General features: G+C 45.2%; 1 protein-coding gene across 10 annotated transcripts in view; it reads left to right on the top strand.

Annotated features, from left to right (window-relative positions):
* Positions 1–14,294, top strand: part of KTN1 (kinectin 1) — an 89,493-nt gene that overhangs the window by 56,398 nt on the left and 18,801 nt on the right. For 6 of the 10 annotated variants that reach the window (XM_069856763.1, XM_069856759.1, XM_069856764.1 and 3 more), the window contains exons 18-31: positions 900–968; positions 2,630–2,664; positions 2,802–2,892; positions 3,766–3,834; positions 4,747–4,784; positions 5,947–6,037; positions 6,201–6,269; positions 7,841–7,878; positions 8,880–8,967; positions 10,230–10,267; positions 12,221–12,311; positions 12,409–12,477; positions 12,902–12,939; positions 13,838–13,928. In XM_069856763.1, coding sequence (XP_069712864.1) covers positions 900–968; positions 2,630–2,664; positions 2,802–2,892; positions 3,766–3,834; positions 4,747–4,784; positions 5,947–6,037; positions 6,201–6,269; positions 7,841–7,878; positions 8,880–8,967; positions 10,230–10,267; positions 12,221–12,311; positions 12,409–12,477; positions 12,902–12,939; positions 13,838–13,928 — 915 coding nt within the window. The remainder of the gene's footprint in view (positions 1–899; positions 969–2,629; positions 2,665–2,801; positions 2,893–3,765; positions 3,835–4,746; positions 4,785–5,946; positions 6,038–6,200; positions 6,270–7,840; positions 7,879–8,879; positions 8,968–10,229; positions 10,268–12,220; positions 12,312–12,408; positions 12,478–12,901; positions 12,940–13,837; positions 13,929–14,294) is intronic. The other 4 variants (XM_069856767.1, XM_069856766.1, XM_069856765.1 and 1 more) reach the window with 1 other exon arrangement.

Here is a 14,294-nt window from a genome sequence, read left to right as displayed (position 1 = left end):
TCTCAGCATGGCTGTTGCAGGCCTTTCTAGTTTCTCCTTCCTCTTGCCTTTGATCCCAAACATAAGCCAGACCAGCTCTGCGTTAAATGCTTCCACCTGAGGAAGGGCTGCTTTCTTCCAGGCATGTGAAAGAGGGGAAAGCCAGGTTCAAAAAACAGAGCAATTCTTTTAATCCTCACCTTTGTCCCTTCCTGCCTGTGTTGTCCCTTTGAGGCTTCAGGTCTGAAGCACAGATCACGTGTCCCGCTTTTTGCTTTTGTAAAGCACCAAGCAAGTCTGTAAAGTAGTGGAGGAGGATTGTAAAGCAGATATGAGGAATCCAGACTGGCAGGGTATCTGTGAAGGGCTGCTGGGTCTGTTGCACAGAGCAGGAATGCTGGAGGGGAGACAAGGGCTGCAGAAGGGCTGTTTGGCTTCCCAATTCACCTCTTGCCAGCCTGCAGTCTGGGAAGTGTGGGAGCTTTGCAATCCTCTCTGCTGCTGGACTGCCAGTTCCTTGCTTTGCATCCGCAGTGTTAAGGCAGCTGAAGAGAATGGGAGATGTGATTCTAGACCATTTGCTTCGTCAGATGACTGTTTTGTAAGAGGCAGTATCAGCATCGTGTCAAGATTTGATAGCTGCTTTAGGAGGGAAAGGCAGTTTCTCTTGCCTCTCACGCTTGGTGCTGTCTGATTCTCTGCCAGGGAATAAAGATGGCAACAGCTGAGTTTCTCACGGGAACATAAGGACAAAAGTATTAATACAGAAAAGCAAGAAAAAAGGGGAAAGGACTCTTTGTAGTCTTGTAGCTTCCACAGAACTCACTGTAATGACTTCTCTGCTATTTAAGTACCTCGTTGCTGTAATGAAAATGTTGCAGTTAGGGTTCTGAACTGATAGTGTTTAAATTCCTTTCCAGGTTCTCAAGGATCAAAACGCAACTCTGCAGGCTGAAGTTCAGAAGCTGCAAACTCTCCTGTCTGAGCAGGTATAGCCAGTGTTTGCTGAGGGTGTATCAAACATCTCTTCTTTTTAACTTCTTAAGTATTTTTTTTTCTTAAGCTGGCCCTAGGTGAGTGGCTTGGTGTCAAAGCCTGTTGCTTTTTAGGTAAATTTTTTTTGTGGAGGTTTTGAGCAAGGCAGGCATAACTCTCCTCTAGACCTAGACAAGGGTATCCAACCAAACTGTGGATTTTGCTCTCCCCTGAAGAATGCTAGGTTAACATAAGAATTTAATTCTGCAACTTCTCCCACTTTTATTGGCAATTTTCTGGAGTGAAAAAATTCCATGAACAACCAGCCCTTCCTGCTTTTTCTGGGTGGTGGAGAGACCAGAGTAAGATCTTCACCCTACCTGTTTTCTTCCATCCTAGAGCTGAATTCTCAAACTGATTATAACCAAAGAGCAGACCCACGTGGAGTGGGGGAACTGTTTATGTCATGATGACTTTAGTCCCTTCTCTTCTACGTTTTTGCCCATGCCATGCCTGCTGCAGCCACTTCAGCTGGTGCTCACAGAGGATGCAGTAGGTTCAAAGCGGTGTTGCTCAACCCCATCTCCTTTGCAAGTGCTGTCTGGGAGAGCTCTTGTCAACAGTCCCGACTTTTACTCATTCTACAATGGTACAACTCCCTGAAACGCTGAAAAAAGACGTGCAGGACAGGGAACTTATTTCCTTTTCTGCATCGCTGTCTGCTAGACAGTGGCTCCCTGTCTGGAGCAGCTCCCTTTCTTCTGGTGGAGAACCAGATTTGCGTCTTTATTCCCCTGGGTCTGGCTGATTTGATGCCCTCTCTGAAATAGGGCTCATTTTTTCTTGTTAGCTGGTTTATGTTTCTCATGCAGCCTCTCACAATGTGGTGGTGGTGAGAAATCTTAAATTTTCTGCTGAGTGAGCCTCAGGTGGGAGTTTTGATTTTGATAAATGCTCGAGAGGCAGATTTTTCGGGTACTGAGCTGGCTGCTATGGATTAGATGCTACACAGTGCTTGGCATGCTTGACCCTGCCCGAGATCACTGGGATCCTGTGTTCCACAGCATCTTGTTGTCAGAACTCCTCGAGTCTATCACTGTAAAATCATCAAGGACAGATCTGTGAAGGACTGACATCTTTCCAGTGTGACTATTAGACCCACATGCCATAGGGATGTTCTGTCCCTGTTTTATTTTCCTCTGGGTTAGTGTGGTAGGTGAACCTCTGCTTAAGTTGCTGCTTTCTAGTTATTTATGTTTTTAAAATCCCAAACCACTGTTGATTCAGTGAACCATAGAATGGAATGGGTTGGAAGGGACCTCAAAGCCCATCCAGTTCCAACCTTCTGCTATGGGCAGGGACACATCCCACTGGGTTAGGGGCTCCAAGCCCCATCCAACCTGGCCTTGAACCCCTCCAGGGATGGGGCAGCCACCACTGCTCTGGGCAACCTGGGCCAGGGCCTCCCCACCCTCGCAGGAAAACATTTCCTCCTGAGATCTCATCTCAATCTCCCCTCTTGCAGCTTAAAAATGTTTCCTCTCATCCTATCCCTGCCCTCTCTGATCAAGAACCCCTCCCCAGCTTTCCCATAGCCCCTTTCAGTACTGGAAGCTGCTCTAGGGTTTCCCTATAATCACCCTAAAAAAAAATCACTCTATTTTTTTTTTTATAGGCAAGCAAAGACACATTGGAGCAGATGGAAAGAAGGTGAGAAACTTTTTTGTTTCCTTTTGAATCAGAGGCTAAAGTAAAAGTGCAGTTTTGTTGGCAGGAGGGTTAATGTTGACAGCTAAGCTGCCTTCAGAGCTTAACTCTTTTTCCTAATATTCATTTTGATTTCTCAGCATGAGAGAAAAGGATGATAAAATCAAGACAGTTGAAGAGCTGCTTGAGACAGGACTCATACAGGTGGCTAATAAAGAGGAGGAGCTGAAGGTAAAATGTCTCATGTTATCTTTTAATGGAAAAATAGAGATTAAGTGCTCTTATGCAAAGTATATCTTTTGAGTGCCTATAGTGCAGGCTGAGATTGTTCCCTTTGTCTAGGAAAAGCATCTTGTGGAGACAAGGCTTATGCGCTTTTGGTAATAAAACCTAAATGTGAGCATGGATGGCACACAGCAAGTGCTTCTCTCCACTTGGTCTAGAGCAGATTTTGCTCGTCTGTTTACTTGGTGCCTTTTGGAATAGAGCGAATACATCTTTAGAGCTGTATATTTTGCCTAATCTGCAAGAGATCTGCCTTTAGGGAAGGATGTTTTGTGGAAACTCAGCAGTATTGGAGCTCTTGCTTAGTTTGTGATCTGAAGGTTTAAATGGATCTTAAGCTAGTGACACTTCTGATGGGGATTGTTAAGGTGCTTCCTTCCTCGTCTGTTGATAGAGAAGTTAATGATGAGAAATCTGGAAAGCCAAAAATCCTTATCTGTTTTCAGCTGGATTTTGCTGGAAAGCTGTGTCCTGTCTGTCTGTACGTAGCTAAGACAATGCTCGCTTTCTTCATGTCCCCAAATTCCAGGTGCATCACTGAGGCCTCTGTACTGGGGAGGAGTTGCACACTGGAAAACTGTGTCAGATAAGAGCACATCACCTTGATGTTGCCCTGAACTCCACTTCCCATAGGCTGCAATCCACTCCGAGTGTGCATAATGAATAATTAGTCTATTGAATACTTGGAATCCAGCTGCAGAGGGGGTCTGAGGGTTTCAAAGTCTTTTGCTTGTTCTAAAAGAAATGACTTTTCTGTCAAGCTTAACACTTTTTCCCCAACAAATGAGTCTTTCATTATCTGTGTGTCTGCTTTCAAAGGCTCTGCGAACGGAAAATTCATCCTTGAGAAAAGAACTTCAAAGTCTGCAAATTCAGCAATCGGAGCAGGTAGTACTTTTCATCTCCAACTTTTATTACACCTAGACTAAATCGAAAAAGAATCTTGCTGCGGCTGCAAAAGTTAAGGGAAAAAGGTGAAGATGTCTTTGAAGCCTGTTGGCAAAGCATCCTGTTTTCTTCCAGTGTTGGTCTGGAAGCTGATAGTTCTGTTAAATATTTCCTTTGCATGAGTGTCAGAAGCGTGGCAGATGTGAAGCTTCCAATCGGCAGTGGCTCGGGGTTGGTTTGAGTTTGCCACGTACTGAAATGGCTGAGGTTGTTTTCTTCCAGAAGCCTAGTGCAGTTGACATGGCTGGTAGGCAGCTCACACCGCACCAGCTTGTTTTATGCGTATTTTGCATATATATGAGCGTATATGTATTTTTTTCTCATGTATTTTGAGCTTTCTAATGTTAATCCATGCTTGTGCTGCTGTGATGGCCCCTTCTGTTTGTCTCTGTTCAGTGACACTGTCATGGTATTATTGCTTTTAATGCACGTCTGGTGCTGATTGGGAAGTGCCCTTCCTGAACATCCAGAGAGCTCAGGAGAGCACTTAGTTTCTAGACAATCATTTATGGGAAAGGAGAAGCACAGTCACTGTGGAGAGGTGTACAGTGGTGCCAGTATAAAAAGATTAGCGGATTGGATGCTGGTCCTCATCCTCAGATTCTCCTTGTACAGATGGTGTGTGTTTGCTTTTACTTTTCTGGAACTCACGGCAGGCCTGGCATCATTCGTTTGCCAGAAACTGGAGACCAACAGCTGATTTTCTCCAGAGCAGTCAGATAGATACAATCTTTAGGCTGCTACATACTTTACCTAGTGCCAAAGAGCTCAAGCACTCTACTTCTTTCTTCTCAACACTTGCAGACTGTTTTTTTCTTCTGTTTTTCTAAGTTTCAGTTCTGTTTTCAACAGGTTTCCTTCCAGTCACTGGTTGAAGAACTGCAGAAAGTGTAAGTTCCTACACAGATTTTATTTCTGATTGTTACATCTGTCTGTCTTTATTCTGTGACTTACAGATTCTTTGCTTCCCTGAAATTATTTCCTTTTAACTTGAAGTGTGTGTTTGTCGGGAAGCATTTTCGCTTTGGAAACACATGAAGTCAGATCAATACCTTTTGAAAATCCAGTTCCTTCTCTGCTGAGCAGTTAACTGCATCAGCTTAACTTTGAATAGATGAGGAATTGCACTTAATTGTCAGCTAATTGTTTGCCTTTGGTAGATGCTCTGAATGGGGGGAGCTGTTTTGCTCTATGTGTGTGCATCTGAAGTTAATAAGTACTTTGGAATGTCCAGTAGAGGCTGAAGGGTGTGTGTGTTCTTCCAGGGGCTGTTGATACTTCACCTTTGCATTTTTAGGCAGTAATAGTATCCAGTCCTGAAACCCCTCACGTAAGAAGGATATGGAAGTGTTGGAATGGGTCCAGAGGAGGCCACGAAGGTGACCAGAGGGCTGGAGCACCTCCCATATGAGGACAGGCTGAGAGAGTTGGGGTTGTTCAGCCTTGGGCAGAGAAGGCTTTGAGAGGACCTCAGAGCAGCTTCCAGTACTGAAAGGAGCTCCAGGAAAGCTGGGGAGGAGCTCTTGGTCGGGAAGTGCAGGGACAGGGTGAGGTAGAGCAATTTTAAGGTGAAAGAGGGGAGATTGAGATGAGATAGGAGGAAGAAATTTTTTCCTGTGAGGGTGGGGAGGCAGTGGCACAGGTTCCACAGGTGTTGTGGATGCCTCCTCCCTGGAAAGGTTCAGAGTTGGATGGGCCTTGAGCAGCCTGATCCTGTGGGAGGTGTCCCTGCCCATAGCAGGGGTGGAACTGGATGGGCTTTAATGTCCCTTCCAACCCAAACCATTCCATCATTTTATTCAGAGTGTAAACTGCTAGTTATATAGAGCCGACTTGTTCTGCACTTTTCCTAGTCTTCTTTCTCCTATTTGTTTCTCCTCCTTGTTCTATCTGGATTTGGGATTGCAGTGAGTGCTGGCAGCTGCTGTAGGTGAGGGTCCCGCTGTGGATCTCGGAGCCTGGTGTTGTGATGGGATAGCAGAATTAAAGCTCGTGAGTTTGCTCGTGTAGTGCATTCATTCAGCCAGTGAATGTTCCTCTGCTCTTTTTAAGGATCCATGAGAAGGATGGAAAAATAAAATCAGTGGAAGAACTCCTACAAGCTGAAATCCTTAAGGTAGCAAGCAAGGAGAAGTCTGTTCAGGTACCTGTTTCTGCAATGCCTCCCTTCCTTTCTGTGTCTATGCCACTGACTACCATTTATTTGTTACTGCATGGCATTCTATAGAGATGAACATGTAGCATCCATTTTTTGTGTCGTTTTTATGTTTCCATTGTCCAATCCTGTCTGTTTTGTCATTAAAAAGGCTTTGACACAGGAAATAGAGGCTCTGAAAGAAGAAATAGGAAATACCCAGCTTGAGATGGAAAAGCAGGTAAAACATTTTAGTGCCAGAAGTGTGAAACAGCCTTGCCTTGGATGCGCTGCTCACTCGTTTCTGTTATAGCGTGGTTTTTTTCACTGGTGAATGTCACTTTTAATCATAGAGCTACACTATTTTTCTATATCAAGCCGTAAATATGTAGTGTAACTACTGCTGCCCTTCAGAAACCACATTTCCCTGGATGTCTGAGCTTTTTGGTCTTTTATTATGAAATTCGGCAAGAATGTAATAACTTGAAGTATTACAGCATTAGCTCTGGCTGGGCACATTGCATGCTGTCTCTTTAAACATGAAACCCTGGGGCATCCTTTGAGGCTGGCACCTTGGAAATCTCAAGTGCTGAAGGTGCTTCTTTTGTTGGCTTTTCTGCGTGGCTAGAACAATGCCACTGGCCCAAATAGTGTTTCATTTCGAGGTAGACGTAAGAGTTTTCTTCCTAGTGTCCAAAGAAAGCCTGTCTAGGCTGAATCAGATTTACTGTAGCTATCAGGAATGCAGAAACAGAGGAGGATTAGCTTTTTTGGCACGCTTGCTGTCTAGCATCCAAAACAATGGGAACCTGTGTTTCCTTTTGGAACCTGTTCTGCAGGCAGCGTAATCCATCGTGCTGTCAGGAAGTTTGCTCGCTTGTTTGTGTGGACTGCTGTGTTTTTTTTTGGTTTGCGCTTCCCAGTCTTCCTAGCTGCATTCCAACATATCACCCCCTTTTCTTCTTTCCTTAGTGTAATTGTTGTCCTTTTTGGGCAAAGCTTCACAGAATGTTTCCTTCTTGAGCTCTTCCTCCAAAGCAAATTCCCAGGAACTGGAGGAATTATTTGTGTGGTTTTTCCTTCCCTGGAGCTGGTGCAGAGCCCAGAACAAAATGCAATTTAGAGTTGCCATCTCTGGAAAACTGGTTATGAGGGATGCTTGCTCCACAGGTGGTGGATATTGTAGCTTTGTGGTATCTTGCAAGCAGAATAGAGAGACCTTTGGGAATGTGGAAACTCCTGCCGTTTTATGGTAGAGGATTAACTAGGCTGTTTGGACAGCAGTACCTGCACAGAGAGCCACGGTCATTTTTAATGCAAATATTCCCATAAATCTTGTTTCTTCAATCCATGTTCAGCTTTGGAATGGGAATTTCAGTGAGTGCTGGCATTGAGAGAGCATCTAAAATAACACTTGCTAATGCAAAGGTTTAAATGACCAGGGATGATCTCTGATACGACCTGCAGTTGCTAGTGAGATGGTTGTCATCAGTGTCTGCTGCTTCCTTTGTCTCTCGTGGTGGAAGGGTGCTTTGGTGGGCCTGCTTGTCTTCCCATTTGCACTGTTTTCTGTTCTGCTCTTGAAGTCACATTTAAAATATGTGGAGAAAGTAAATAGCAGAGAAACTTGGCTTCTCGTAGTTTATTTTCCCACAAAAAAAAGCTTGTTTATGCTTACAGAACTGTAACGAATAGTGCCCATTTTAGTAATGTCTAATGGCTTTTTTCCTGTATTTCTTCCTAAAGCAGTTTGTAGCATTTATGTGTGTCTACCATGTGCATCGAACTGAAGTTCTTTATTATTTTCTTTAGGTGTCAATTGCATCACAAGTCAAAGAACTTCAGACTTTGTAAGTACAGTTGCTGAAGTGGCTGATCTGCCCTGTGCCCCCCTCGCTTCCCTCCTCCAGTCTAATTTTAAGACAAAATGTTCTGGCCTAGTGTTTGCGTTTTGCATGAAGTGAGCCAAGCCATTAACACTGCTCTTGGTAGATGTGTGTCCTTAATAAATACCTGGTCCTGTCTGAGGGAGCAAATGAGGTGGACTTTGTGAACCCGAATTAACTTAAAGGGGTTAAATTCAAGTCAGAATGGCAGGCTCAGAGAGTTGGGGTTGTTCAGCATGGAGAAGAGAAGGCTCTGAGGAGACTACAGGGGGCCACAGGAAAGCTGGGGAGGGGCTTTTCTAAGGGCGTGGAATGATAGAACCGAGGGGAAATGGCTTTACATTGGAACGAGGAAGATTTAGACCAGGCAAAAGAGAGAGAAATTCTTCACGATGAAGTGGGGAGGCCCTGGCCCAGGTTGCCCAGGGAAGCTGTGGCTGCCCCATCCCTGGAGGGGTTCAAGGCCAGGTTGGATGGGGCTTGGAGCCCCTGATCCAGTGGGAGGTGTCCCTGCCCATGGCAGGGGATTGGGATTGGATGGGCTTTAAGGTCCCTTCTGACCCAAACTATTCCATGAGTCTATGACTTTGGTAATATCTGTGCTGTAACTGGATGGGTTAGTGAGAACTGAGTCACCGTGGTTATCAGTCCCTCGTGTCCCCAGCTGGGGAGGGGTCAGGAAGCATTTTCAGATGAGGAGAGCACATGTGTGAAATCCTTGCAAGTGCAGAATTTGTCTGCTGTCACTTGATGAGCAGTACCATTGATCCAGGGCACCTCCTGCTAACCCAGCCTCAAGTGGAAGTGTTCACATGTTGATTTTTAGCAGGTGAATTGCTTTTGTGCCTTTGATTGCACAGGCTGCTTTTGTTTGTTACATACTGCAAAGCATAGGGTGTCTCTTTTTCAGATGGATAAAAGAGAAAGAAAGGGTTTATGCTGTGTGTATGTATTTAATTGTACAGGCTGAAGGGGAAGGAAAAGCAGATGAAAGCCATGGAGGCCTTATTGGAAGAGAAAGAGAAAGAGATTAAGCAAGGAGAGTGCCTGCAGGTAAGCTTCCTTGGTATTCTGAAGGGAAATAATAATAGAATCGTTGAACCATAGAATCATTTGGTTGGATAAGACCTTTGAGATCATGGATTCCAATCATAAATTCTGCTGCAGTATTTCTAGCTGTGGAAAAGTTACATTTATACTTCTAAACTTGCTTTTTTTTTATCCTGGAGGGACAGAAGGATACAATTGCACAATTAACCAGTAAAGTTCAGGAGTTAGAACAACAGAACCTGCAACAGCTCCAACAGCTATGAATTGCAGGGTGCTTGTGCTTTGGGAGTGCTGCTCAGTTGAGCTGGAAGATGTTGCTTTTGTCCTTTACCTGTCACAAAGGGCTTGCACTGGCTTCAACCTACAGAGCTGTTTTAAATCCTACTTGACTCAATTGATAGTCTGCAGTGCAGAGAGCCCATTAGTTAACTGTGTTCATCCAAAACAGATTTTACATGGATAACAAGTTCCAAGAGCTTTGCTTTAACCTGGAAGATAATTATACCTAGTGAGTAGTTTTGGTCTGAAAACTCTGAAGCTCGTAGGCAGAATCATAGCTGTGTCCCTAGTACCTCCTTTTCAGACTCCAGTAGCATCTCTGGAGGACTATGGTTGTGGAGGAACTTCTTCTGCAACTGGTATATGAGGTGCTTGGGGACATGATTTAGTAGTGGACAGGTAGAGTTGGAGTTGATGATCTCTAAGGTCTTTTTCCAACCTAATGATTCTATGAGTGTATGAACTGAACACAGCAGCTCCTCTTGAAGTGGTCAGGCTTTGCTGCAATCCTGCCTTTACCTGTTGCAGGATCTGCAATTGATCAGAATGTTTTATCTTCTTGATTTCCTGCACTAGACTTGAGAACAGGAAACTGGACATCCTTGAAGCAAGGTGTTGCTTAATAGAAGAATTTATCTGATAAGATGGTTTTCTTGCTCAGTTTGGATTTTTGTCCATGATAAGCGTGAAGCTCAGTTTCTCCCTTTTATTTTGGGTAGATTTCTAGACAGGCATTTATCCCAGGAGAAAGGTGGAATGAAGAGAAATTATTTGGTGTGAAGTTTGGGATGTATTTAGTGCAAGCTGTGCTTCTAAAATCCATTATGTGTTTAGATGTTCTCGGAGCAATGAGTGATGCAAGATTTCTGGTATTTGGCAGGTAACTTGCAGCCTGTGTGGTGCCCCTGCTCATGCCAAGAGTTGCTGTTAATTTGAAAGCTTTACTGTGTGCCATCCAAATGATTGGGAATTGCTTTGGTTTTCAGGTACCTGCTACATCCCAAGTCCAGGACCTGGAGAACCAGTGAGTATGCTTTGTTTCTCAAACACTTGCTGATAATTGGCATTCGGTGCTGGGGTTTATCTTGAACAGGGATGTATGAATGGGTTTCAATTTTATGGGCTTTGTTGAAAGAAGCTGGTTGTGCCGATGGACGTTCACCAACCAGTGCGTCTGGCGTCCCTGAGCCGCAGTGCTCAAGCGCTTTGTGAAAGTGAATGGTTGCCCAGGGCTTGACTAACTAATGAAATTGTTGCTACTTCTTGTGTTTAGTGATAATTTCTCCTTCTGTTTAGCGTGTTTAAAAAGAGTATGGATTTCAGTGCCTGTGGCTGAGTTGGTAAAAGCAACAAACAGCTATGGTTTGCCATTTTTGGTCTGAGGTGCCATAGCCAATTCTCTAGCTCTTGTTTTATGGAGAAAAGCTGCCAGGCTTTCCTCTGTTTTGACTCTGCTTTGTCTGGCTGCTCTAAGTCAGAGGAAAGTTGTATGAGGCTGTGCCAACAAGGGCTGTGTCTTCAATGCAGCTCTTGGAACGGGGTGCCCTGCCTGCAGGGCGCCTCTGTAGCCAGTCCACGGTCCCTAAGGTAGCATCCCCTTTGGGAGACTGGCCCTGGCACCTTCCCAGCCAGCTGGCTTGCAGATTTGCTCAGGTGATCAATGGCTCCTCTCCCACTCGTGTTCTGAATGCTGTGGAGATCAGCTATGACTCAGTAGGTTTGCTGATTGAAGTGTGGATTGTCCAGATGGAGATCAGTGACAAGTGGTGTCCTTCAGGGGTCCGTACTGCGACCAGTGCTGTTTAATATCTTCCTCAATGATAGACAGGGAGATTGAGTGCACCCTCAGCGAGTTTGCAGATGATGCCAAGCTGAGCGGAGCAGTTGGTGCACTGGAAGGATGAGATGTCATCCAGAGGGACCTGGAGAAGTGGCGCTGTGGGAATCTCCTGAGGTTCAACAAGGCCAAGTGCAAGGTCCTACGCCTGGGTTGAGGCAATCCGCGGTTTCAGTACAGGATAGGGGATGATGTGATTGAGAGCAGCCCTGAGGAGAACGACTTGGGTGCTGATTCATGAGAAACTTGACATGAGCCAGCAATGTGCGCTCACAGCCCAGGAGGCCAACTGTGTCCTGGGCTGCATCCAAAGAAGTGCGGCCAGCAGGGCGAGAGAGGGGATTCTGTCTGCCCTTCTGTTCTGCTCTTGTGAGACCCCACCTGGAGTCCTGTGTCCAGTTCTGGAATCCTCAACATACAAAGGATATGGATCTGTTAGAACAGGTCCAGAAGAGGCTGCAAGGGCTGGAGCACCTCTGCTATGAGGACAGGCTGAGAGACATGGGGTTGTTCCACCTGGAGAAGAGAAGGCTGCGGGGAGACCTTATAGCGACCTTCCAGTACCTGAAGGGGACCTATAAGAAAGCTGGGGAGGGACCTTTTTCAAGGGCAGTGGCTTTAAATTGGAACGGGGATGATTTAGGTTAGACATAAGGAGGAAATTCTTCACAATGAGGCTGGTGAGGCCATGGCCAAGGTTACCCAGAGAAGCTGTGGCTGCCCCATCCCTGGAGGGGTTCAAGGCCAGGTTGGATGGGGCTTAGAGCCCCTGATCCCGTGGGAGGTGTCCCTGCCCATGGCAAGGAGGTTGGAATTAGATGATCTGTTAGGTCCCTTTCAAGTCAAACCCTTCTATGATTCTACGTGAAATTCCTAGCTTGCTCCAGACTGCTTATTAGCAGATAAGTGTTTGCAGTCCATGTTGGTGCAGCTAGCATGTATTTTTCTTAGTTTTCTTGCTTTAGAGCCTTAGTGCAATGGTTTCCTCCATGTGCATGCTCTTCATGTGGCTGCTTATATATGACCTCTGAAGGTTACTTGTTTTCTGCCACTGAAAACACTGCCAGCTAGCGTGTCTCCATTTTCAGTGTAAATTCTTACTTTAATCCTTTTTTCTTATTTTCCAAACTATCTCTGCAGGCTGAAAGCGGAAGAAGAACAAATGAAGATGTTGAAGGCTGTAGTGGAAGACAAAGAAAGAGAAATTGCAAGCCAAGTGAAGCAATTGCAGGTACAGTTTTGGTGGAAATGTTCTGTGATGAGGAGTGTACATATCGTGCGTGTGTGCGTGCATGCACGTGTATAAATTACCTCTTCTCTTTCAACAGGATGTGCAAAAGGAAAACGAATCTCTTAAAGTTCAGCTTCAAGAATTAAAGCAGGAGAACTGCAAACAGGTACAGCTTCCAGTTGCAGCTTTAAATGAGTGAAATTAAAGGGGGTGGCGATGACTTGTATGGATGCACGGAAAACCAGTAGTCTCATTGGTCATGCAAATCCAAGGACAGCTTCAAAGTGGAGTTGAACTAAGCCAGCTTCACTGGCTGTTGCATATCTGTTCTTTCTTCCCTTTATTGAGTGGGTTTTTGCAGCCTTGTGCTCTTTCTTACACCTGCTGTGTTCTTGTCTGGCTTTCCACCCCTGTTTTCACATGCTGCATCATAGCTGTGCTGCTTCTGGCTGAAGGAAGCTGGACAAGGTGCCCTGGAAGGCCAGGAGTGCAGCTTCTTAGTGCAAAGCCTGGTTGACGAAGCAGAGCCTGCTCTCTGCATCGCTTTCCGCTGCTGATCTGCCCCTAATGAGTTTCTGATCTGTTTGTAGGCGTCACTGGCTGTCCAAAGTGAAGAGCTTCTGCGAGTGTGAGTACTTTCTGAAGTTGATGGCAACAGATAAGCGCTTTATTTCACTTACTGCTTGGGGAATTTCAACAATGAAATGCCAAATGTACAATATCGGCCAGTAAATAAGTAATCTCTAATGAAACTTAAACATAGATATTCTTCTCACACTAATAATGCTCGGCTGCAGTCTTCTGCAGACAGTGCTTGCACTGTGTTGTGCCCACAAAGTCAGCAAGCCACGATTGATTTAATTTTAACTGCATGCCAGCTCATCTGTATGTCTGAAGAGTTAAGTGTTGGTGTTTCAAGACAAAGGGACAGGCTGTTTTCTTGGAACTTCAGCTTAGTTGAAGGTTGTTCATCATATAAAATAGTCAGGTGGAAATCTCTTCCCAGGGGAAATCTTGGGGGGTAAAAGTGCATTATAATGTAGAGTTGAAATACACTTAAGAACTGTGTGGAAGCTAAAGCCGTACCGGCTTATACTGAGCTACACCAATTGCCCCTGTCATGCTTTTATGGCTGGCTGAATTGTTTTTCTTTTAAATGACTTATTGTGGAGTAGGTGCTTGAAAGAGAATGCTCTTATCCAGCAGGCAGTGCCTGTTTTGTGACGTTGTACTAGCGTGGGCTGGCTGACTTATCCTCATCTCGTGCATTACCCTTCCGTGGCCTTGATAAATGTGTGGAGATGCCTGGTGGAGGCAAAGAGCTTTGCTTTGGGCTTTGCTCTGGCAGCCTGCGGTTCACAGAGTGGTAGGAAGCAAGCGGTGCTGTCAAGGCAGTGAAAGCAGCTTTTCAAAGAGTGTGTTGCTGGAAGAGAAGGCAAGTTAGCAGATGTGAAAGGGTGTCAATACCTCACCTGAAGTGTCTTAAATGTCTCCTGCCTTGTTTCTGGTTCTCTTTGCTAATTCAGGGTTGCAGGGAAAGAGAAGGAAATCGCCACTCTCCAAAACGAACTCGCCTCTCAGAGAAATGCTGTTGAGCAACAGAGGAAAAAGAACAATGTAAGGAAATTCTTCCCCTACCCCTCAAAAAAACCCCCCCGTATTCCCCAAAACAACTAAAGCTGCGTGCACAGCACTCCTCAGTGCCTAGGATGTTATGCTAAGAAAACGTTTGCCTGTTGTCTGCTTTATTGTGTCCCATCCTCTCCTCTCTGCTTGGGAGTGACTGAGCTTATCTTACTTTACTGCTCCAAGTTTCATCAGCTCTTTGAGTTTCTGAATTGATGAAGAGGAGACTTGCTGTGGGACACATCCTGTAGAAAGTTCTCAGGCTTGGTTTTAGCTCAGAAACACATCCTTTGCCAAAGGAAGAAGAATGTGTGTGGGGCTGGAGGGTGGGAGGATGAAAGGGTGCTGTACTTTGAG

The sequence above is a fragment of the Phaenicophaeus curvirostris genome, chromosome 5 (genome assembly GCF_032191515.1).
Source record: "Phaenicophaeus curvirostris isolate KB17595 chromosome 5, BPBGC_Pcur_1.0, whole genome shotgun sequence".
Classification (NCBI taxonomy): domain Eukaryota; kingdom Metazoa; phylum Chordata; class Aves; order Cuculiformes; family Cuculidae; genus Phaenicophaeus; species Phaenicophaeus curvirostris.
This window is presented reverse-complemented; position numbering and strand designations above follow the sequence as displayed.